Raw genomic sequence first — 26,916 nt, forward strand, 5'->3', positions numbered from 1 at the left:
CTGAGGTTGGACTTCAACATCACCAAATTACAATATACCACAATTCTGATTGGTGTTGATTTATTTCATGCAGCTGTAACTGAATTCAGGTTTATAAGAATGCACTCATTCATTTCTAAAAACACATAATCAATGGTATAATACAGATATTTATATAACATTTAAGGAACGGGTCTACAACGAAAACGGCATGAAACACCTCCCCTCTCCGCCACCAGAGGGCGCCATATCCAGCGGTTTAAAGCGACATCTCCACACAATAATAATAATAATAATAATAATAATAATAATAATAATAATTATTATTATTATTATTATTATTATTATCGATATTATGACCATTATTTAAAAATAAAGCTACTACTACTAATAATAATCATAGTAATAATAATTGTGATTATTGTCATTCTTCTTCTTCTTCTTCTTATTATTATTATCATCTTTTTTGAATAATGATAACAACGATAATAATATTAATAATAATTATTATCGTTATTATTATTATAATTATTTAAAAAATAAATAATAATAATAATAATAATAATAACAATGACAATAATAACAATAATTGTTATTATTGTCATTATTATTATTTTAAACAGATTTTAACTAATTAATTAATTAATTAGGCTTTAGTTCTGGTTCACTACCTGTTGATAATTTTTAACAAATTACTTAACTTTTCCTTCTACAAATAAAGTATCATTTGATTTAAAAAAATATCATTTGATTTTAAAACAGTCTGTTCTAAAGTGAGGAAAATGTGAGAAAAAAAAGGAACAAAAAAAAAAAAACAAGATGCAAAAAAAGAAAAGTTAAAAAAATCTAGGAGTCAGCAGTTCATAACAGATCAACAAAAATTCCTCACAAACCAACTATAATATCATGAGTGAAGGGTGTACAGTTTGTGGGTCTTATATGAATGGGTATTTACATGAATGACTCATGTGCATGATATCATGTGCAAAAACCTGAATTTGAAATGCTATACTGTATGCGAATGTAGATCTTTTTTGATATGCTGATAGAGCTACAACTGAAAGAAACAACAAAAGAACTAGCTACTTATTTCCCTAGCATCATTTTTAATCGGATCACTGCTTTTTAATGACTGTGAGACGAGGACAATGAGATTTTTAATAACACAAGGCTCCTTTTTTGCCATCAACTGTTCTAGGGATGCAGAGAACCTGGCTCTAACTCCAGAACCGCTAAAGTCTGAAGAGATCGCGGTCAGTGTGATAGCTTCAGGAGGTAAGAGTCTCCTCACTTCTTTTTCTAGCTCTAAAAAATGAATTTGCCATTGAACGTATTATTAAATGAAGTGCAGGAAAGAAGTGTTTAAGGGAAATGCACTCAAAGGTCAATAAATGAAAAACACTGTTCCCTTTGGTCGGAGGATTTGGTCAGATTCATTTTCTGTAACAGCACAGCATTATCTTGCAACTGTCAATGCGGTGGAGATCTTATTAAGTTCTTCAACACGGGAAAGTCTTCATGATGGAGGTTTGTGGTTTATCAGTATGATGATACTGCTTAAAGAAATGAGCACTTCATGACATGTAGCATAACAGATACGATATGATTAGGGATGTGGTAGCCTAGTGGTTAAGGTGTTGAGTTCGACTCCTACATCCACCAAGCTGCCAATGCTGGGCCCCTGAGCAGGGCCCTTAACCCTCAATCGCTCAGTTGTATAAAAATTAGATAAAAAATGTAAGTCGCTCTGGATAAGGCCGTCTGCTAAATGCTGTAAATGTAAAATGATTGTCAGTTTACACGTTGTGAAAGTCACTACTCGCTGTACTATAAAGTGATCAGTAGGCTTTACTGGTTGCCATATTGATATTTATCGTCTTGATATTTACCCCTGGGCGGCACAACTAGCATATAACAAATTAGTTTTCTTGCTGCTATTAGGAAAACATTCTGGAGGGAGATTTGCTCTGTGTGTGTGTGTGTGTGTGTGTGTGTGTGTGTGCTTAAAATTTTTAAGTGTGTATCTGTGTCAATTAGCATATATGAGATAAAGGAGAAGCAGTGTTGTTTGTCACAGATCACGTGAGCTCTGCTTTTGTCTCTACCATCGTTAATCGTGCACACGTATTAGCATAAAGTCGCTACGTATTAGCATAAAGTTCTTCGGCACATCACTGGACATGCTCACATCTATTCTCTAGCGGTCATTGTCACTCATGTCACTGGAATTCTGCACAAGTCTCATTGAAAACGAATGTGAGTTACTGTATGTGCGAACGTAGCTTCATGATGTAGGATTAAAGTAAGTTGTTATCTTCTTGAATTATTCAAGCTGAATATTTTCCATGCTGATCACAGTAGAAAACAATCCCCACAGCAAATTTGAACCAAATACTTAACAGGACTAAATCTATATAATCAGATTAAAAAGATTTAACTTTTTAAACATATGTTTTTTTTTGGGTTTAGGGTAATTTTATGGATGGTATTTAAGATTCTCTAACTTGATCCAGCTGTCGAATCAGTGACTGTTGTCCTCCTTGTCTTTGTCTTTCTGTCTGATATCTGATGCGAAGTTGAAGAAGAAAGTGTCTGCAGCTCCCTCAGGTCGTGTGGGATACGTAAATGTGTGAAATATAAAAAATGTCTTCAATGACTTATAGCAAATCCCTAAATTGCTGCTGGCTACAAGTCAGTTGTCGTCCTCAGGAGCCAGACTTCGAGCTAGAAACACAAACACTTTTTCTTATTTAACGCCTTGGTTGAACCTTTCATTTAGACTTCACTTCATATGACAAAGACATTCAATGACCAACATGGACACAATGGACCACTAGCAATGGACAAGATTCAGATGGTTGGTTAGTTCAGGAAGTTGGGTGGTGGTGGATTGAGTAGTTAAGGCTCAGGGTTGTTGATCAGAGAATCGGGGTTCAAGCCCCAGCACTGCCAAGCTGCTACTGTTGGGCCCTTGAGCAAGGCCCTTAAACCTCTCTGCTCCAGAGGTGCTGTATCATAGCTGACCCTGTCAAAACCAGAGGACCATCTACAAGAGTAGTCAGAGTTTAAGTACATATGCAGCAAGTGTAAAATTCCTACTTAAGTAGTTTAAACATGCACAAAAATGCAAATGAGTCACTCTGGCGGTTAGTCACCATGCGTGGGACAGGCGTAGGCCACCGCTGAGCCGATAATCACTGATCACTGAGTCAGACTAATTGTGGTTAAGGAACTTTGAATGTCTCCACTCCCTCTGTCACGAACACATCCCACAAAGCTGAGCTTTTCCTCAGGCTGAAAACCGCTGGCCATTTCGTTTTTCTCTCTCTCTGGCTCTAACAAGAGCTTAGTTAGCCTTGCTGGCTAATCCATTTCCCAATACTCAGAGCGCAACCTTTCTCTCGGATTAACTGGAAACGGGACCTCTGGAGGTGTGACGCAGAGGAGAAAAGATTGTAGACAAATCAGGTTTTAAAAGGGAATCAATGGAATCCAAGTAAGCTAAACTGGGTAAGACACGGTGGGAGTGAAGCTAACGGTTAGTCCGAAAAGCTGAGAGAAACACGGCTGGGGTAAAGGATAAGGTCAACAAGTCATTTGTGATCTCAGCATACACCTTGGTCCTTTTTCCCACATAAATCAAATCACATTCAATAAAAAAATAAAATTATTAGAAAAAAAAATAATTAAGAAGATAATATTTTTAGAAACAATAATAATGCAAATATAAAAAACAAATAAAATTAAATAGTAACCCAAAACAGACTATTAAAAAAGAGAATATAATAACAAAATAAACGAATAAAAAAAGAAATGAATAATTTTTTTCAATTTAATTACAATTTTGTTTTTATTTCCTTTATTCTTTCTTGAAAATCTTCCTAATGTTTATTTTATTTACATTTCTTTTCAAATTTTGTTCAAATTTCACTCATTCTTTTTGATATTTCTTATTATTATTGCTATTATTTTATTTTGCTTTATTTTTTACAATTAGAAAACTAGAAAGCTTTCCTGGAATTCCTTCTCCTGCCTTTACCCGGACCTCCACCCACCCTCCATTTTTTTATTTTTATTTTTCATTTTTAAAGTGTACATGCTGTAAATGAATTTTCTGCAAATATTCTTGTGCTAGTTGCATATTATTGTCATTGCTTTCATGTCTTTTTTTGTGAGCCATTTATTGTCTGTAGATGATTGGAGACACTTGTCCCTCTTTATTCCTTGTCCGTATTTATTATCCGACTCCTGTGCTAATGCATCCTGGTCCTTTAAACTGTATAAAGTAAATGCACGGAACAGGCGGCAGCATTGTTACCCACATGGCTTCATTTGTAAATCAGTAGCTTTCACTTGACCCCTAGTTTGGGAGCTCCTGACTTCAGTAGTGTTAGTGGACACACACTTACACACACCTTATTTTCTCTGTGTTGTTTTCTCAGTCTCTCGGGTGGATGATATTCAGACGGGCAGCCCGGAGGTGATCTACGATGACGTGGCTTGTGAGGACATGTCTCCAGGAGAAGGTCAGTAATAACGCAAAGCTTGTGTGTGTGTGAGAGAGTGTGTGTGTGTGTGTGTGTGAGAGAGAGAGAGAGAGAGAGAGAGAGAGAGAGAGAGAGAGAGACAGAGAGAGCAGTGTGAGCATGATCTGTATGGCAGCTGTGCGTTCATGCATTGACTTTATATTTGTCACAGAGAATATATGTGTCTCAGAGTCAGACATTACCTGTGTCCAGTGGGGATGTGCTGATTGTAGTAGCTTGTGTGTGTGTGTGTGGCAGGAGACATGATCTATGAGGACGTACAGAAAGAGGAAGTCCCTCAGGGGCCCAACAACGGCTGGAGTTCCAGCGAGTTCGAGAGCTATGATGAGCAGTCAGACTCTGAGAAAGCAGCCTCCCGGAGCAAGGTGTGTGTATGACATCTTTCTGCCATATAAATTACACTCTGGCTTTTTTCAGCATCCTAGACACCTCTAATGCTGAAGAATGGCTCGCCTGCATCCAGAAGGGGGCAGTACGTGCCTAGAATTGCTCTTCCTTCTCATTCCTGCTCCCTCCCTCGCACCTCCCTCGCTGCCCGTCACAGGGCGTGGTTTTTACTTCACTCACTTCATCCACTTTATGCTTCTCTGTGTTCCTGAGGTCAGGCTGCCATCGAGAACACTTTGCCCAGACAGAAGTCCCCAAGAAACCAATTGCTTATCACCGCACCTCACCTCTGTCTCACCCGAGCAGCACTAATCCGCTTTCACTCGCACACTAAATATTACATGACTCACTTTAATATCGAAGTGATCCAGAACTTTTTCTCTTCCTTCCAAAACTTATGCTTTAACTCTACCATTATTGCGTGCTTGTTTTAAAAAGCCAGGCAAATATAATATAGATGTATTCTTATTGAAATCGAAAAAAAATCCCTGATGGCGTCTGCAGCGATGTGCCAGAAAAGGTGATGCTTTCTTTCTTTTGTAATGAGAAGAATAAAAAAACAGAGCTTTTAAATATGCTTGCAGTTATAGATACAAAAAGAGTGATATTAAACAATTTAATAACACAAACTATATAAAAAATACAAAAGAATCTAATAAGGAACCATACTTTTTTTTTTTTTTTTTTCTTCAAAATTATGTTAAATAATAATAATACATAATACAGAAATTAGGCAAAATTTCTGTATGCAGCATTGTATTTTGACTAAGAAGAAAACTCCACTTTTACTTTAACTTTTACTCCAAATTTTAATATATATATATATATATATATATATATATATATATATATATATATATATATATATATATATATATATATTTAAATTCTATATCAATTTCCTTTATGCATTTACTCGTATGTATAAGAAAAGAAATGAATGAATGAATGAATGAATGAATGCATGAAATACTTTATACTTGTGATAGATGATCAATATAAAATAAAATAAAACAAAAACCCCATTCAATAACCAATTAATTATTTTTTTTAAATTCAATTTATTTGTTTAGCGTTTTTAACACTTCACATTGTCTCAAGCAGCTTTACATAAGTATAGAAACAGAATAAAAATGTTAAAGTTTAAATGAAGTTACTATTATTCACCAACATTTATCCCTAATGATCAAGTCTGAGGCGATGGTGGTGAGGGAAAACTACCTGAGATGATGTGAGGAAGAAACCTTGAGAGGAACCAGAGTCAAAAGTGAACCTCATTCTCATTTGGGTGACACTGGACAGGAAATAATGTCAATGTAAATAATGTCCTTTCTAATACAATTTGTAGTCAGGTGGACTTGTGTAACCAAGAGCTCGTGAGGATCTAATGGGTCAGCATCATTTCTGAGTTCATTACGGACTTAACACTAATTCATTCCTGCTGAATTCTTTAAATAATTGCTGATGAAGTCCCGCATCTAAAAATTAAAATAAACAGTTTCATTCATTCATTCATCTTCTACCGCTTATCCGAACTACCTCGGGTCACGGGGAGCCTGTGCCTATCTCAGGCGTCATTGGGCATCAAGGCAGGATACACCCTGGACGGAGTGCCAACCCATCGCAGGGCACACACACACTCTCATTCACTCACGCAATCACACACACTACGGACAATTTTCCAGAGATGCCAATCAACCTACCATGCATGTCTTTGGACCGGGGGAGGAAACCGGAGTACCTGGAGGAAACCCCCGAGGCACGGGGAGAACATGCAAACTCCACACACACAAGGCGGAGGTGGGAATCGAACCCCGACCCTGGAGGTGTGAGGCGAACGTGCTAACCACTAAGCCACCGTGACCCCCTTATAAACAGTTTCAACAAAAGTTAAATCAAACTAAATTCTTTTGCAATGCCATTTTCAGCCTGGATCCTAAATACTGGCATGTCCCAACCTGTTTTATTCCACTTACACCCTTTATTTAAACATCCGTGACGTGTTGTATTTATTAGCCGTTTATTATTATAGTTAATGTTGTGGGATGTCTGTCAGCTCATTTTCACTTACTGTCAGAAACATAGATCACTCTAGGAACAAAAATCAGACCCAAATCAGGAATAGCAGGCATCCTGGGGTTTTATTAAAAACACAGGAAACACTTGGAGTAAACTAGGTGGGTAAAACAACACAGGAAACACTTGGAGTAAACTAGGTGGGTAAAACAACACAGGAAACAAAAACCAAGCTTTGTCTCTGTCTGATACTCGCCGAATCCTCACTGAATCCATCACGACCTGAACACGTTTTTAATATGTTTATGAGGCACATCTGTCATACGTGTCTCTGTGTCATTGTTAGCATACAGTTTATTATGTAGATATTGTTTTAGTGAAATAAAGGGGTGGAGTCTTATCCTACTCACACTACTCACCCTGTTGCGTGTGCTTTTGCCATTTAACATTGAAGTCCCTCTGTTTGTCCTCTCTGTTTTACTCCTTTATATCCTTCCCTGACCTCTGCACTGCTCTGTGGCCACTGATGCGATGTAATGCTCTGTAGCTCTCCCCTGATGTACGTTGTCTTCGGGAATATTGTGCCAAGACCAAGAGGGAGCTAACGTCAAAACTGGGGGGAAAGTCTCAGGTATAAAAATCACACAAAGCTGGTAACATGATGTGCTCGTTTGTTTAAAGTTCATATGTAGATTAATGTCTATAGTAACACTTTTCTGTTACTGAAAAATCATGTTGACTTCACTTCACCTTCACTGAGACCTTCAATCAGAACATTTTAGGGAAAAATAGGAAAAAGGTCCTAAGAACCTGGTTGCTTAAGTGTGCACACCGCTAAACTAATACATAGTCGAAACACATTTTGAAACACATTACAGCATTTCAGTCAGGACCACTTGAGTCAAAATAAAGACAATTCTTTGACATATTTAAATTTTTTGATTTGCAAGCTTATAAAATTTACATACATTTGGCGGTATGGCTGTGTTCTGAATTCCCCATCCTTTTCATGAGCTCCATGAAAGCTAGTCAGGGAACAGCAGCAGCTTCGTGGGGGGACAATCTCCCATTTAACTGGGAAAGCAGCAAGACAAAATCCCCCATTTAGAACAGAGCCTGCATCAGTGACATCAGAATGACACTGATTAAGTGAAACACAAAGTTTCAAGGAGGAGCTACTGTAGGGGAGGAGGTGGGTTGCAGCAATGCAGAGGAAACAGCCAAGCAGACAGACTAAAAAAAAGCATTTAAATAGAGCGCCCTGTTTGAAAGGGACCAATAGCGCGCCGGATTAGAAAATTGACATCAGCTGATAGCCAAGCTTGACTATGTGGCCTGCCTGAACTGACGCTGAACACTATATTTCTTATTAGATTTAGATTTTGAGACTTTCAGCATTTTAACTTGCTAAAATTTTCCCATTGCAAAAACTTTCTAGAGCCGTCAAATTATTAGGTCATCTCCTACACACAGCTCGCATTCGGATCACCACACAGAGTTGGAGCTGAACTTACCATTGACAACCAATGAAATAATTATTGATTGTCAATTATTGATTATTCAATTATTACTAAACCAAAATCTTCTATTGGATTAGCCATTCCTTAGTTGATTTAGTTGTATGACGTATGATCTATTTTGGTCACTGTCGTACTTAAAAGTGAACTTCCTTTTCATCTTCAGCTCACTCGCAGACACATGAAGCTTTCGCACTACAATCTATCGTTATTTTTAATTATTCGACATTCCCTACACCCTGATAAAACTCTCAGTTCTGGCAGCTCTAAAGCCCGATGCTACCACCACCGTGCAGCACCGTGGGTATGTTCCTATTTTACTGATGTGCACCAAAAAGTTGGTTTTGGTTTTGGCCTCGAATTCAAATTCCAGTTTTATTTGTCACTTACACAATCATACTGTTCTAAATAAGCCAATAGTAGAGAAAAGAACATAATAAAGGGATAAAGATAAGGCAAGATATGGTGAACACAATATAAGAAGAAATATAACTATATATAAAGTATACATATCAAAGAATATCAGAAAATAAAATATAACACAAATCAGAAAGAAAATATAATCAGAAACAGAGGTTGTCTAAGCAAATATGTAGACTCAATGCTAGCTTCCCATGTTTCTCATCCATAGTGCAGCTCAGAACAGTGGTATGCCTCATCTAATCTTAAAACAGCTTGTGATATGGGGGATCTGGTAGCCCTAGTGGTTAAGGCATTGGGTTACCGATTGGTAGGTTGTGAGTTCAAATCCCAGGTCCACCAAGCTGTGACTGCAAAGCCCATAACCCTCAATTGCTCTGGTGTATAAAAGTAAGATTAAATGCAAGTCCCTCTGGATAAGAATGTCTGGCGACTGCAGTAAATGTAAATGTAAATCCCTTGCTTGAGAAAGGGCTTCTTTCTAGCTGTCCTACACCATAGCACAAAGACATTTGAAGAATAAGAAGTATTGTTCTCACATGCAGAGAGCAAGCCATACGGCAAGTTATCACAGATATTCCTGCTGATCCTTTTTATGTTGCCGTAGGTGTCTTGACAGCCTCCTTGGTATGTTTTTGTCTTGTCCTTTTATAGATTTTGGACAGTGGTGTATTCAGTTTTCTCTATCTTTAAGGCTGATGATGGGCTTTAAGGGATTCCATGGTACATGTAATGTTTTGGAAAATCTTTTATACCCCTTTCCTAATCGATAAGTTTCAAGAAGTGAGATATTGTGCATGCTGTGTGAGCTCTTAGCAGATGTGAAGAAAATGCTACAGAAAGATATCAGACAGTCAGAATATTTTTACTGAAGACAGCTGTATGATAATTAACGTTGAACTCTGAACACAGCCACATTCTGTCTTATACAAGGGTGTGCAAACTTATGCAACCAGGTTGTGGTTGCTATTAACTACATGCACAAACACATTATATGGTTAGATTGTTACAGTAGATAGTTCATATGTTCTATGCAAAACTGTTCCTGTGCATCTTTTTGGCCATATCTTTATATTTCAGTTCGTATTATTATCCATAATTCAGTCCAAGATCCAAGAATCGTATTGTTCATTTTTGTGTGTGTATATTTTTGTTAAAAATTTATTTAACCTCTATGTGAATTCAGTACATATACTATATAAAGAGATGCATATTTAACAGCCAAGCTTTGTTTTTAGACATATCTCGTCTTTGAAATTCTGATGTAAATCAAGTGTCTTTCACTTTCACACTTTTTTCGTCTGAAAAAGAAAAGACCCATAATTCATCGGCCCGAATTCTACATATATATATATATATATATATATATATATATATATATATATATATATTTATATATATATATATACAATTATTTGCATACAGCGAAACTTTGGTTGTGCATCTATTTAAATTCATATGTAAATCAGACATTCAACTATGCCAACCATCTACGCCTACAATATTAATTGTACAAGATTATTTCTGTATGAATGCTGTACACATAGACGTGTACTGCCGAGTTTGACTCTTATTGTGTGTATCTTTAGAAATGTACTGTCTTTAAAATTTGTACCTAAATCAGGGATTTAAACACGCCATTCAATGATGTCCTTATTTTGTCTGAAAAAGAAAATTATACAGCTGCATAAATTCTGTCTAAATCCTGTTATAAATAGTTGCATATTTACAATCCATGATCTTTATGGATACCTTTTAGCCATGTACTGTACTGGCATTAAAATTCATGTGTTAATCGATAGTTCAGTTTTCAATCACTCATTATTTTTTGAGCAAACCGTATACACCTACACTTATTCAAATAAGTACAAATGCTATGTTATTATTTTACGTAAAGCCAAGCCGAGACTTCATTTGTGTATGTTTTTGGCACGAGTTGTCTTTTGTCTTTTAAAATTCATATGTAAATCAGTAATTAAAACTAAGTCAAGCGTGTATGCCCATTTTTCCTCAAAAAGAGAAGGAACCTTATGCGTCTATAGAAATTCTGTGCAAACACATGATAATTATCTGCGCGTACTGTAGCCAAGCCGAGACTTTTATTGTGCATCCTTTTGTAAGTCCTTTCTAAGTGCCTTGTCATTTGTGTCCTCTCCTATATTCTGTATTGCATTATGTAGTTTATGTGACTTTATAATTTTCCTGTTTTTTTCATTCTTTTTCCCTGAAAAGAGTTTTAGATTCAGTTAATAATTACCAAATTACAGACCCGAGAAAAATGAATACTTTCTCCTGCTCTGCCTCAGTCTTCAGTTGCTGTCTGTGTCTCTATTAAGTTCAGTTTATAGTCCATCATTATGTATGTATATATATATATATATATATATATATATATATATATATATATATATATATATATATATATATATATATATACATATATATATATATATATATTCACCTCTGCACTGACAAATGCTGTTGTTATCATTCTGCACGGCATAATCTGGATGGCTAATACACTAAAAGAGACAAACACCTGCTGAAGCTTTTACGGTTCTTTCAGACGTTACCACAAATCTTTTTTTTTTTTTTGCGCTGCAGTGTTTTCTTTTATGTTGCTATAATCATTGAATGATGGGCTCAAGTGCTACTTTTGCTAATTTTTTGTTTCTTCACTCTTTCTCAGCTCTGCTCCTGCCACAGTAATGTGCTGTACTGTACTATAATTATTACTTTCTGTCCGCTTGAAGCTCATTACAGTACCTTTACTTCTCATTGAATGTTCTGGGTTTTTTTTCCAAACTTAAACATCAGGGATTTTGGGTGCTCTGGATACTTACTGTATTGGTGGCTGGAAGGTGGGTGAAATCAAAGTGTAATATCATGCTGTCTCGGTCAACATCATGCCATGTTTTCTTTCTCCCCTTCAGATGCACCAGCTCATGAGAGCAGCACGCAGTGGGACTAAAGATGGCCTGGAGAAGACCAAGATGGCTGTCATGAGGAAAGTTTCCTTTCTCCAGAAGAAGGACCACTCAGGTAACTCTAACACTAGTTTCATTTCAAATGATATATTTTGACGACAAACCAGGAGTTTTCATCTAGTAAAATCTTGAGCAACGACTCAACCAGTCCGGACTGTTCGTGCAAATCCTCTGTGGTGGGATTAGAGACGTTTTCTTTTCATCTTCTACATTTTCATCAGAACGAATATGAGTGAAATTCAAGCACATCACCACAGCAGAAATCTCTTTGGATCGCCTGTAGGATATTTCAAGGGGAAATGGATTTCCATGCCATTGTAAATCATGTACGTCACACAGCTTTGGGTATACATTTACAAAGGCGTTCACTCGCACTACGCCGACTACAGAGATAGTAGTTTGCTACTGTATGTGCCGCGATTAACAACAAACAAACAAAAAAAAAGTTGCTTATCTGTTGATTATTTAAACATATAATAATACTTAGCTCAATAATAAAGGATTGTAGATTAAGGGAAGGGGATTTGATATGTTATTTGTTTCTTTAATGGACAGAACTGATGATGGGGCTTCAGTTTTGCATGTAACTGGTCGAAGGGGAATTTTGCATCATGAGATAATAGTGTCTGTAGAAATTTGTAAAGAAATGATCATCTGATACTGTGTGTGGTTTCTGTCTACATCCCTAAAATGTACCAGAGGTTGCTCCTAAATGGTGCCTTGCAATGGACTGCCATCCGATGCAGGATGTAATCCCATCTTACTTATAGGCTGTGGATCAAATCCAACCCTGACCTGGGTGAAGCTCTTTCTGAAGATGAACGAATTAAAAATGGAGAATGAGAATGGAAAGTCTTAACATTAAATCAGGAGAGAACGGTCCTAATTCTCATCTCAGTTGTTGATCTGTTGCAGCAACGTGCCTCAAATAAAACATTAAACATTTGATTCTTCCTGACAACATTACTATTCCAGTCATTAACCAGGATGCTTACCAAACCCTGTTCTAGAATCTGAAGGATTTCGTGTCTGTCTCAGTTTTTTTTTTCTTTTTTTTCTCAGTCTTCTTTGTAATAAAAGTGTGTTTGGATGTGGCTTAGAACAGCTCACTGGTGTTCTCCTTCAGATTCGCAGCACTGTTAAAGCTTTTTCTTAAATCTCTCAGTTTATTTTAAGCACAACAGGACTCCAAAAGCAACAGAATGACTTTCAGAGCAGAAACCAGAGTCTAGACCACTAACGAGCTAATTGAAGGTAACGGCGGCAAGGAAACACATCCTGAGTACATTTGCAAGCAACCTTGAAAGGAACCGAGACTGAAAAAAAAAAAGGGTATCCGATTCTTCTCTGATCTGGTCATAGCAACAAAATAAAGATCAGTAAAATAAAAGAAGAATCAGTAATATGTTTGACACCGGAATAAATCGGAGAAGATCAGAGAGATGACCTCCAGGAAATGGCTGTGCATACATCAGGTCATTAATTGTGTGAAGTGACCAAACTCTCTAACTGTAACACCTGCTCTCTTATGTGTTGCTACAGATGAAGCTGAAGATGATGCTGGCTATCTGGATGTGATCGTTTCTGAGGCCAAGCATCCTCTTGCACAGCTGGGCCCAATGCCAAATGGACTCAGCAGTCACCAGGTCTGTGTGTGTGTGTGTGTGTGTGTGTGTGTTTGAAGTAATTCAAAGAGAAAGAATCATTTTAAATGTTACTGTCTTCACAATCCTATTAGTGCAGTAGCACTCGGTCTCAAGACGTCTCCTGAATTGACTTGGAATTGTCTAAGACTTATTCTGGGACTTGGTCATTGGTCTCGATATACGTATATAGTCTAGATGGCTGCATGTTTGACAAGAAATAATGAATAATTAATAATAATTCTTGGTGTAACGCATGAATGTAGGCAGATAACTTGCACGATTGGCTCAAGTAGTTAAAGAATGAATGTTTACAAGAAACCTGACAATCATTTTACAAAAAAATCTCTTCAAATTTGCATATCATGCTGCAAAATAATAAAATATATATTTATTTTCAAACAGATTTGGAGCATTAACACTGTTTTTGCGACTAAATTCAAATTATTATTTTTTTTTTTGCATGCGCCTAATTAAACGAATGCCGGCAACGTGGTAATATGTCAGAGATTCTGCATAAATCCTGCAGGGGTCTGGACAGTTCACAAGAGAATTTGTAAATGTGGTATAAAAAAATATATGAAAGTGTAATAACTGCTCGGCTTTAAGAATTTTATCCAAAGTTTTTAGTAATTGGACTTGTACTTGACAGTTGCTTAGATTTAAGCAGAATTAAGCACTATTAAAAAGAATTAAAAAAGGGAGCATTCACAGGTCTACGCAACACCTTTCTTTGTCAACTGAAAAATTAGTTACGTAAATTGTAAAATAAACTTTCACTATTTATTATTTTCTTTCTTCAGATTGTTCGGCGTCATATTTTGGGCTCTATTGTGCAAAGCGAAAGGAATTACCTGGAATCTCTTAAACGAATCCTTCAAGTAAGTTTTTCAAGTGTTTTTTGAATTTTTTTTTGCATTTTTTAAATAAAAAAGGATCGATATCCATCTGGAATGTTGTATTAGTCGTGCACTGTATAATTAAAATGTTTTACAAAGTACATTTAAAATATTTGGTGTTGATTTGAGAAGACTTAAACTTAGTGCCGTTAGTGTTGGTTGGTAAATAAACAAACAAATAAATAAATAAATTGTAAAAAAAATCTCAGAGGTTTAGAATTAATTCCCAAAAGCTCTAGAAATGTACATTAGACAGATTACAGAAATGCTTTTTCTTTATTCTTAGACTTTAAGCAGTAATTCTAAAAATTTATTTTTTTTTTTTATCATAACTAGGTATATATGTTTCTAATAATTATATTTATATCTTCGTGTTATCATGTTTTAGAGCAAAATTATGTATCGAATCTAATCTGATAAAAATAGGTAAAAATAAAAAAGTAATAAACTCTTAAGGACCTGCTGTTCTAGGAAACCAGTATTTCAGCCTGATCAGTAACAATGACACCAAACCATCACTGATTATTTTTCTGTAACATCATGCTTTATTCCTTCTATATGCTTCTTCTGTTGCGCTTATTTTAAAAGATTCTCCATGTTCTCTGACTGTACTTGAGATATAATGCCTGGAAAATCTCCAAACGATTTAGATGTCCAAGCCTGAAATGAAGCCGGAGTTTTAATGTGTTTTGTAACCAGATTCATACAGAGTTGCGCATCCTTTTAACCGAAATCCAATCTGCAGTCTCAGAGTCGAGTTACATGTATCTACCATCTCAGCAGGTGCAGGCAAAAGCATTTATTATCATTTCCCTTCCCAGGCAGAGGCACCGGTCTAAATTGAATCACGGATCAATGACAAATGGGTCGTATATGAAATCTAGTCCATCTGGATCCATGCAATTTCCCACCTTTGTTGTGGAATGAAAGCTCTGTCTATAGTCTTTTGCTTTGCGAGTTCGCATTAGAATGTCTCACATCGTCGGGATAATGTGCTCAACAAGTGCGTTTGGCGATAAAGCTACATCGACTAGACGGTCCAATAATCGGTGAGGGTTAACCAAAAAAAAAAAAAGAGTTCTAGAGTTGCCGCTGTAGGTCTTGTTCGAGAAGCAGAGACTCTTTGGCTCATCCTCAGCCTTAATTTGTCCCTGTCGATAATTCATTAGCAGCAGAGAACGTGGGGGAGGAAAGAAAGCAGTTATGAAAAATCTATTGTTTCCACAGTCCAACTACAAAGTAGTTACTTAGCATTTAATGACTAGAACTCACTGTTTATTCATAACCACATTTCTGTTTTTCTGTGTGTGTGTGTGTGTGTGTGTGTGTGTACGGAGTTCCACCAAAGTCGTAACTAAAAACAGGCAAATATTTCCTATTGATTTTGATCACAGTGCTAATTATGCAGGTCATATTGAGAACAGTGTGACCACGACATAAAAATACAAGCTTGCCTAACTTTCATGAATGCATTTTTAAATAAAAGAAAGTTAATAGTGCTAAGAAAATTAATTAAAGGATCACAGAACTTATCAGAGCTTTGATGAGGGCTATTTGATTCATCCCCGAATCAAATTCGAGTCATTTTTTAAAAGAACGATTTCATCCTGTATTTTTAATTAATCATCATGAATGAAATTAAATCCTCCTTTTAATTCCAATGCATCCCACTTTTCTTTTCATTCCTTCTTTACTTTCAAGTTAAAACGAGCCACTTTGGTTATATCGCATCTTAAAGTGACAGCTAATTGAAAAATAAATGAAGAAATAAAAAAAAAAAAAAATCCGCATTATTTACCAGGAGTATCAAAAGCCATTGTTGGAGGCTGAACCTCGCATCCTGAGCCCGAGGAAGATCAGGCCCATTTTCTACCGTGTGCGGGAGATCACTCAGTGCCACTGCATGTTCCAGATTGCTTTGGCTTCCCGTGTGGGAGAGTGGGATGCTAGCGAGAAGATTGGTGACCTCTTCGTTGCTTCGGTGAGAGACACATTTAATGAGTTTATTCATCTTTTTTTTCACATGGTGGTTAAGTGTAGCTGGTGCTTTAACCCTTAACATAACCTAAACTTTGAATCAAATCAACTCATATTATAATTCTTTGATTGTCAACAAACCAAGTTTCATCAATTTGATCCGGTTGTAGTCTTAACACTTCGATCCGGTTGTAGTCTCAACACTTTGACCTGGTTGTAGTCTCAACACTTCGATCCGGTTGTAGTCTCAACACTTCGATCCGGTTGTAGTCTCAACACTTCGATCCGGTTGTAGTCTCAACACTTTGACCTGGTTGGAGTCTTAACACTTTGATCCGGTTGTAGTCTCAACACTTCGATCCGGTTGTAGTCTCAACATTTCGATCCGGTTGTAGTCTCAACACTTCGATCCGGTTGTAGTCTCAACACTTTGACCTGGTTGGAGTCTTAACACTTTGATCTGGTTGTAGTCTCAACACTTTGATCCGGTTGTAGTCCGGTTGTAGTCTCAACACTTTCATCTGGTTGTAGTCTAAACATTTTGACCTGGTTGGAGTCTTAACACTTTGATCTGGTTGTAGTCTTAACACTTTGATCTGGTTGTAGTCTCAACATTTTGACCTGGTTGGAGTCTTAACACTTTGATCTGGTTGGAGTCTTAACACTTTGATCTGGTTGTAGTCTTAACACTTTGATCTGGTTGTAGTCTCAACATTTTGACCTGGTTGGAGTCTTAACACTTTGATCTGTTTGTAGTCTCAACACTTTGATCCGTTTGTAGTTTCAACACTTTGACCTGGTTGAAGTCTTATCACTTTGAGGCTGCAGATGATGCTCCACATGATCAGCCTGAAGATACATAGGATTGCAGTGGATAGTATCACTTGGAAACCATGAAGATTTGGCAACGAACAGTTTCCATCAGTAAAAATGTATAAGTTCAACAAGACAGACATCATTTTAAAGCTAGAACAAATTTCCTGCTTACACAAATGACCTTATCGAAGGGACAACACAGCCGCTTCTGGCTTGTTCATTAGGAATACATTTAAAAGTAAAATGTCATTACATCATTACATCCTGGATTTATAAATTTCTCTAAAGGTGTTTGTTATAACGTCCATTGAATGAATGTCCATCAAAGAAAGCCAGAGAACCCAGAAGAAATCCACAAAACTCTGCACACGCAGTAACCTGAGTTTCGAACCCACAACCCCGAAGCAGTATTTTATAACAAACTCCATTCTCCTACACACAAAAGGTTCGGATCAGACCGCTTCATTTCACGTTCGCCTAAATCTTAGGCCACTCATGCAGAACGAATTCAAAGAAACACTGATGAAAAAGCCACTCATAATGGAAAAGGATCAAACTTTTGGAAATTGGCCGAATTTAACCTCAAGGTTAGAGGTCATCATATACCATAGAGAAGTCTGATTAAAGTGGTGAAGTTATTTTAGAGTAAATCAATTCTACAACATGAAAGAAAAATAAACTGACCATAGTTCAGCAGCTCTGATTCCCCGAACATGAACCTTTGTGGCTTCCGTAGGAGATCCTCTGTTCCAGCCAAGCACATCCATTTACGTAAATGAATACTCTCGCTTTCATATGAAATATTCACCTCAATTGAATAATTTTTTTTGGGGTGAAACTGTCTGGAGAATAGAGAGAATAGCAAGAAAAGCTTTAACGAAGAGCAAAGCATTAGTGAGCAGGTTATATCGCTATACTGTATCATGCTGACCCGCTTCAAATGATGAAGCAATTACGCCGAGAAAAGATGGTGTTCTTTATCACGGGGTGATGAGAGACGCGTTAGCAGCATGACACTGCAGGAAGGATAATGGCCTAATGAATGAGTGTACAGCTATGACCCTCCATGCAGAGAGCATCTTCAGGGCCTGCTCATTATTCACCAGTTAAAAGAGCCCACTTGGCCTTATTGATGTTGTTGGGATTTACACACAATCCCCTAAGCATGAAATGCTAATGGAGATTTTTCTTTTTTCCACAAGCTAAAGTTATGTAACAAGATCTCACTGATACAATACACAAATTTGCACAAATACAAAAAAAACCCAACTATATACGTTAGATGCCATCATCTCCGATGTATACATGGTTGTTAATTTTTTTCCTGCACGCACTGCCACTTATCCGAACCACCGGTTGGGTTCAAACAAAGCAGAATGTACGGACGGTCGTTTTTTGTTATTTATTTATTTTTTTTGCTAGCGCTCAATACGACCAGCCGTAATGGATTGTGAAGGGTGTTTGGATTGCAGAGGTGGCAAACAGATCAGCTCTATAAGTACCGCAGGAAAATTACCATTCATTTCCCTCTCACGCAGCCCTGCAATCACACAAGGCTCTGAGAAAAATGCCAAGTTTCTGGCAGTTTTCATTCGCCAAGTCAAAAAACCTGGAAAATTGCAGCCAAATTAATCGCCATAGTTTAGCCACCATGAACTGTACACACAGGTAGATTTGATTAAATCAAAGAGTTGTGATTAATATACACTACTGTATGTTTGTGCGTTTCTCGGTTACTGATTTTTTTATTCTCTATATCTTCAGTTCTCCAAGTCCATGGTGCTGGATGTATACAGTGATTATGTCAATAACTTCACCAATGCCATGGCCCTCATCAAGAAAGCTTGCTTATCCAAACCCGCCTTCTTGGAGTTCCTCAAGGTGAGTTGATGTGCTGTGTTGGGGAAGCCACTATTGGAAAGCAATTTACATCTGCAGCTATTGTACATCTAGCATATTTGGGTGGTTAAGGCTTTTTTAGGGTCCAAGCCCCAGCATTGCCAAGCTGCCACTTTTGGGCCCTCTCTGCTCCAGTGGTGCTGTGTCATGGCTGACACTGTGCACGGCTTTTTCCTTTGACCCCGTGGTAGCTTAATTAATTCTTTGTGGAATCAGGGAAGAGGTAAAAAAAAAAAACAGTCATGCAGTGGTTTGAGGTCTCACAGTGTCTCCCTCACTAACATCCTGTTTCAGAAGGAAATAGATCCAAATACAGAATCCAATTTTGGTTAATAATCTAAAATATCTATCTACAATAATCTTTATTAATATCTCATGCTTGGAACATGCTTGAAGAAGTTCGATTTTTCTCTATTTTTAATAATATTGTGATACTGATGAAGGATACAATCTTTTTGCCCCATCAGAGATTGTAAGCAAATGCTTTTTTATTTATTTGTTCATTTGTTTAGTAAATTTGTGAATTTAAATTAATATTTCCTGAATACCTCCATGCACATATACTAACACTAGCAAAATGCATCTTGTCAACAAAAACTTCATACAAAATGTTATATTATTGTACCAGATAGTTAATAAGGCTTCATTTTGAATGTTAAAATGCCAAATGAATGATTTAGGCCACAATTACTAATGCAATTAGAAAAATGTTTTTTTTTTTTTTGTTTATATAGATTGTTTTATTGTTAAGTATAATATATCTGAAACAAATCTTTTGCAAAGTTTTGCATTTCTACTATGACCCTGAACAGACTTGTATGTTATGTCATAAATCACCAATTTATCAACAGAATCATGCACGGAAAGTTGATTTCCAATAATATTTTGGTCCAACATTTCTGGGTACATTCTGGGAATATTTCCCTAAGAAGCACAAAGTCAACATTGACACAGCGATTTAATCAATTGTATAAGCTTGGGGAAGTCTACACTGATGTGTGCTAAATTCCCTTTCTGAAATGAGCTACAGACTTCACCAGGTAGACTAAGTATTTAATCTAGCACTGATAGCCTGCTCTGCCGTGCCTCACACGCTCCACACACCCGCTGCACCAAACAAAGAAACATTTGCTGCAGAACATCATGCTGACTAGCACCGGTAATAAAAAACAGAGCAGAGCAAACAGCCCCTATGTGCACCGGAATTAGGGATTGATTTAAAAGAGAAGGCAGATGGATGACACTATCCTGAATATAATACATATGTAATAATAATAATAATAATAATAATAATAATAATAATAATAATAATAATAATAATGTTATAAAAAATATAATAAAATTAAAAAAGTATACATGACAAATGTACAAATGTATTATTATTATTATTATTATTATTATTATTATTATTATTATTATTATTATTATTATTATTTTGTTAATAATCATTATACATTTTTATGAAAATCATACACTTTTAAAACATACACTTGTCAATTGCTAATATTATTGAAATAATAATATATAATAATATAGGATATGTATACATATAATAAATACAAAATAAATAAATATAATAAAAATATTTTTTTATAGATTTATAGTCAACTTTTTTTTAAATGCATATACAGAACTTATATATACAGAACTTATATATATATACAGAACTGTATATGCAGGTTAAATGCATATACAGATACTATATATTCATATTTATTCAGCTGTCCCCAGTCCATAAATTAGAAATGACAAATATACAAGTAGAAATGTAGTCACATCTCCAGCACCTTTGTGCTTCTGAAACCACCATCTTATTACAAATAAAAATGATTCAGAACTCAAGACACAAACTGGACTGTAGTGAAAGTAAAAAAAATGGCAAAAAAGCAAACTTTAACATTCTCTTATCCTGCTGAACTGCCACAATCTCTGCGGTCCTTGTGGAGATGACTCGGCTGTTTTTGAGAAATGCGAACCTCTCATATTTCTCTCTATTTGTTTTGTCTGTTTACTTGTGCAAACTTAATAAAACACACCAAGGAAAAACTTTCCGAGCTTGAATGAGCTAGTAACAGACAGCGAGAGGTGAAAGAGATTACTGTCTTATACAAGCGTGGATTTACTTATCCCGCATGTTTGATCGTGTTTCCAACTAAAAGTGTAAAGTACACAGTGGATTCAGTGCAGATTGAAAGAAATGTCACCCTTGTGATTTACTAAAGGTGCAAATAGCAAATGAAAGGCAGGTGTTAAATTTGTGGAAGGTTATTTTAACAGCATTTTAACACAAAATAGAGATGTTGAAAAAAACAAAAACAAAGAAAAAAACAAACCTATAAAATCTATTCTTATTCTATAATAACCTATATAATCTATATCTATTCTGTTTGTGTCTGCGTGTGTGTGTGTGTGTAGAAAAAGCAGTCGTCTAGTGCTGACCGGATCACTCTATACGGTCTGATGGTGAAGCCCATCCAGCGTTTCCCTCAGTTCATCCTCCTCTTACAGGTCAGTGGGTGTAAAATAATTAATCAAATCTTTTCGCTCATCATCATCCTCATTGGACCTGCATCTTATGGCAGATTTAAAAATGAAAAATACCTTAATTTTTAAATTAAATTTTTTCTTTCAGTAAAATTATAAACTAGGTAATTGTCATGTTTGTTACTAAGCAACTGATGACACGTTACAGAAATGCTTTATTTAAGTCAGACAACTAAAACTCTAACACTAGTAATAGGAGTGTTCAGTGACTTTGTTAGAAAAAAAATCTTTCAGCAATGTGCAAATTTTGCAAAAAAATGTGACTGTACCAATGTATGGTTTATTTTTTATTTAAAGATATACTACACAATTATGCTAGTAAATGATAGTTAGCTAGTTAATACTATTCTTCGTGTGACATTTACCAGTTATCAACATCCTACTGGTGTCAGTGGAGTAACTTTATATACATATACATATATATATATATATATGTATATATATATGTATATGTATATAAAGCTTTAAACTTGGTAATAAACCTGCTTTAAACTTGGTAATAGGGGGGCACGGTGGCTTAGTGGTTAGCACATTCGCCTCACACCTTGGGGGTTCGATTCCCGCCTCCACCTTGTGTGTGTGGAGTTTGCATTTTCTCCCTGTGCCTCGGGGGTTTCCTCCGGGTACTCCGGTTTCCTCCCCTGGTCCAAAGAGACATGCATGGTAGGTTGATTGGCATCTCTGGAAAATTGTCCATAGTGTGTGAGTGAATGAGAGTGTGTGTGTGTGCCCTGTAATGGGTTGGCACTCCGTCCAGGGTGTATCCTGCCTTGATGCCTTGATGCCCGATGACGCCTGTGATAGGCACAGGCTCCCCGTGACCCGAGGTAGGTCGGATAAGCGGTAGAAGATGAATGAATGAATGAACTTGATAATAAATATAAATTTGTGCATTTTAATGATGATTATATACATTTGACACATATCACAGCTTTAAAAAAGGCCACGCCCTCAAGAAAGAGCCAAGCTGAAGGCAACACGAATGCCTTCACAAGTTTGTGTGAATGCAGTGGTAAGTAACTTCAGGGTGCTTATGAGGTAACGATCAGAAACTCCCAGTAATCGATTCCTTTGTGTAAAATGAACCCGAGTCGGAGTCTTTCTCAGCTTTATACTCCTCTCTCTCGGCCTCTTCATCTCTCTCTGCCTTGTTTTATCCCTCAGGAATTGGCCCATACAAACTGCATGAATCAACAATGAATAAGCAATCTCACAGTGTCCTTAGCAGAGACACGTCTCTCTCTCTCTCTCCCTCCCTCTCTCTCTCTCTCTCTCTCTCTCTCTCTCTCTCTCTCTTTCTCTGCATATATATATATATATATATATATATATATATATATATTTATATATTTATATATATATATATATATATGTTTATATATATATATATATATATATATATATATATATATATATATATATATATGCACACCACAAACACCAAATGTCAGCGAGAAAAGTGGATCGACATCAGAAATATCACAGTGACCTACTCAGCAGTGAGGTCTCCGATGACGGCGAAATGTCAGTGTTGCTGCGTTTTCTGTCAGCACCGGACTCACTTTAGTTTTTTTCCATCCTTTCGGGAGCTGGGATCCGAGCCTGTGCATTAGTTTTTGTATGTGTGTGTGTGTGTGTGCGTGTGTGGGGGTGGGGTGGTTGTGTTCTCGAGCCATGGAACTTCATTTCATACCTCAGTAGGCATCGATTAGCCATGAATATTTGAAAGATAACTTTTGAAAGCGAATAAGGAGAATTCTTCCCCTCCAGCATGGGTGTGTTTAATCACACATTAACTGGAACCAAACACAAAAGGCTTTGACTTTGAAAATGTCTGGAATTGGCAAAAAAATTTGCTTCCTTGTGAGTGTGTGTATGTGTGAGTGTGTGTTTTAAATTACCATCTGGCATACAGTATATTCACCATTTGTCCATAAGTATACGGACACCTAACAATCCCACCCGGTTTCTGGTCCTTACTGAAACCATTTCCACGTCTGTTTTTTTGCATTCAACATTAAGATTTAAGTAGCATTAAGATTTCCCAAACCTGTTCCAGCATGACACTGCACCTGTGAATAAAGCAAGCTCTATAAATAAGGCTTGTGAAGGCTTCATGTGGCCTGAAGTGAGATTGACGTCCTGTATTTTACTTTTGGGATTAACCAGAACGCGATCTGCACCCCAGACCTCCTCAGCCAACGGCACTATGCTCCTGTAGCTGAATGATCCACTCCAACATCAAGTCGAAAGCCTTTGCAGAACAGTGGAGCTTATTAGAATAGTATAGCTGAGAACTATGGATTAAACATAACACATCACCCATCTACACCATTATTACGGTGGACCCTTTAACTTTCTTAGGGATGATTAGCCCATTTTTATCCATTTCAAAAATGGGTTCTCCCACACCACCCCACTGCTGCACTTCTGGTACTGTAGCTGCACACGTCAGATTCAAAACACTGATGCTTGCCTTCAAAGCCAATAATGGACCAGCTCCCTCTTACTTCAAAGCTCTTATCACTCCTCACACTGTACCTCGCTCCCTAATATCTACTAGCACTGCTGGACTGATCCCACCGGCTCTCAGTGTAAGATGTAGGTATACGTCAAGACTCTTCTGTTCTGGCACAGAGGTGGTCGAATGAACTTCCCCTAGATGTCCGAACAGCTGAAACACTATTAATGAAACAGTTGAACTAGAGCTTATTTTCTCTTTTTGTTTTATCTGTATATTTAGAAAAAAAAAACAACTGAACAGAGATTTAGGGTGATGGTATCCTACGTCTGTAACCTAGTGAATCAGTGTAAATGTATTCACTGATAGAGCACTTGGATCAATGCCTCTGCCAATTCCCATAAATGTAAATAAAATGAATTAGATGCTTTTTAAAGAAAGATCTACATTGTTGCACAGAGGCCCATTATCACCAACCATCAATTTTCATCAGATGTTTGCTAATCCAAGTTAATCATTTTATAAAGCTATTTCATTATTAGAAAACCCTTTTGCAATTATGCTTGCATAGCTGAAAACTTTTGTACTGATTAAGGTAGCAATAAAAGTCACTTTCTTTAGATCCATTTAGTATCTGGAGCATTAGGAGTTGTGGGGTTGTTTACAGACTCGAAATGCCAGGAAATAACTTCCTTTCTTTGTAAGAACTTATGTTGAGAACAGAAGAAACTGGATCGTGGGACGCCCTGGTGCACAACTGCTATATATTACTTACCTTTTACCCCTTGGACATATTTTTCATAAGCATCAGGTCAAGTTTCATTGCTATGCTGATGACACCCAGCTCAACCTTTCCACAAAACCACATTCCAAACTCCCTCCATCTGCTCTTACTGATTGTCTCATTGACATAAAATCATGGTTTTCAGAAAATTTTCTTAAACTAAATAGTAATAAAACAGAATTTCTCATTATAGGCACAAAATCTGTGCTTAACAAATTCTCAAATTTTCTTATTTCCATTGATGAATCTCTCATAGCTCCCTCATCTCAGGTTAAGAGTCTTGGTGTCATCTTTGATAGTACCCTTTCTTTCACCTCTCATGTAAATAATGTTACTCGGGCTGCATACTTTCACCTTCGAAATATCAATAGGCTTCGCTCCTTTCTCACGACCCAATCAACCACCACTCTTGTTCACAGTCTAGTAACCTCTCGGCTTGACTACTCTAATTCCCTTCTTATTGGGCTTCCTCACAAAACCCTTCATAAGCTGCAACTTGTTCAAAATTCTTCTGCCCGCATTATTACTCGTACTTCCTCTATCCATCATATTACACCTGGAACAGTTTCACTGGCTTCCCATTATTTGTCGTATTAAGTATAAAATTCTTCTTCTAACATTTAAAGCTATCCACAATCTTGCACCTTCATATCTTCTTGATCTTCTTCATACTCCAAAACAAACTCGTACTCTTAGATCTTCTTCTTCCACTCATTTCATTGTTCCCTCTGTCCGTCTTGTAACTATGGGGAATAGAGCTTTCAGTTACTCTGCACCTCAGCTCTGGAACTCACTTCCATCTGAACTCCGTGATATTGATTCTCTTTCATTATTTAAATCTCAGCTTAAAACTCATCTGTTTAGTTTAGCTTATTCTACACCATAATTTGTACTGCTGGTCTAATTTGTATCGCAATGTAGCTATTCGATTTTGATTGTCTTTGTTTATTATTATTATTATTATTATTATTATTATTATTATTATTAACTGGAATACAAGGAAATTTTCAAGTGATCCCAATATACAGTATATATATTTACACAGTATATATACATAGTATACACTACCATTCACTGTTGTGTGTCTCTTATAGACACTTTATTGGCTTTTTACTCTCTTTAACGCACACAGAGTTTCTTTGATGATTATCACAGCTTCAGTGGCACAGATTTTTGATAATGAGTCCCACTGGGTACACAATATGCTGCTCTCCTCACACCAGGCACCCGAGCTGCTCCCGTAGGGTTTTCATCCATATGTTCTCCAAATGTTACACAAATTACCTAAAAGTCAGGCAAAAGGGGTTACAAAACAATGTGTGTTCAATCCATTAACTGCTACTGTGACTATCTTGAAAAAAAAAACACTTACAGTAATGACTTACAGTTAAGCCTTCGAATCATGAAAGGCTGGATGCATGCTTACTATCCCAGAAATAAAACGAAATGAGACAAACCAAATGACACTAATTTAATCTAAGTTTCAATTCGAGTTTTATTTTTAAAAGTGGGCAGAAATAAAAAAAGAAGTTACTATAACACTTACAATTCTGAAGTATCGGTCAAGTGATCTGTCACTGATTTAGGTATTTTTATTTAATGGTTGATTTCAGATTATCCAGCCATCTGTCTGTTTTTCTGTAAGTTTATCTGAGAGTCTGTTTAATGCGGTATCTTTAATACAAGTGCTCAGGTTTTTATAGGGTATATATCGAATTATCACTGTAGCCAGCAAATTAATTAGATTTAAATGGATAAAAACTAATTAGATTTTGGGGATTGATCCAAACAGGGTCTAAAGTCAAAGGTCCGAAATACCTTCTGAATTTCTTTGAACAGTATTACAATAATTTTGTGTTTTCATACCTGGCTCGTTCGGAGTGTTGCTTTTGGAACCTGGTATGTTTTCTTCCTTGATTTTAGTGTGTTTAGAAATTAAATAGAAAATATGAACACAGCAATCGTGCTCAGATTATAAAATCAAAGTAATCTGAACCAAACTAACTATTCATGCCAGTTAGACAGTCCTGCAATTAGACA

General features: G+C 36.6%; 1 protein-coding gene across 1 annotated transcript in view; it reads left to right on the forward strand.

The window, feature by feature from the left end:
• Window positions 1–26,916, forward strand: part of arhgef10la (Rho guanine nucleotide exchange factor (GEF) 10-like a) — a 159,487-nt gene that overhangs the window by 13,034 nt on the left and 119,537 nt on the right. Inside the window, exons 4-13 of the mRNA XM_060858048.1 lie at window positions 1,178–1,254; window positions 4,422–4,505; window positions 4,764–4,891; window positions 7,477–7,560; window positions 11,800–11,908; window positions 13,396–13,499; window positions 14,300–14,377; window positions 16,197–16,376; window positions 18,953–19,069; window positions 21,503–21,595. Coding sequence (XP_060714031.1) covers window positions 1,178–1,254; window positions 4,422–4,505; window positions 4,764–4,891; window positions 7,477–7,560; window positions 11,800–11,908; window positions 13,396–13,499; window positions 14,300–14,377; window positions 16,197–16,376; window positions 18,953–19,069; window positions 21,503–21,595 — 1,054 coding nt within the window. The remainder of the gene's footprint in view (window positions 1–1,177; window positions 1,255–4,421; window positions 4,506–4,763; window positions 4,892–7,476; window positions 7,561–11,799; window positions 11,909–13,395; window positions 13,500–14,299; window positions 14,378–16,196; window positions 16,377–18,952; window positions 19,070–21,502; window positions 21,596–26,916) is intronic.

This window comes from Tachysurus vachellii, chromosome 22 (assembly GCF_030014155.1).
Source record: "Tachysurus vachellii isolate PV-2020 chromosome 22, HZAU_Pvac_v1, whole genome shotgun sequence".
NCBI classification, from domain to species: domain Eukaryota; kingdom Metazoa; phylum Chordata; class Actinopteri; order Siluriformes; family Bagridae; genus Tachysurus; species Tachysurus vachellii.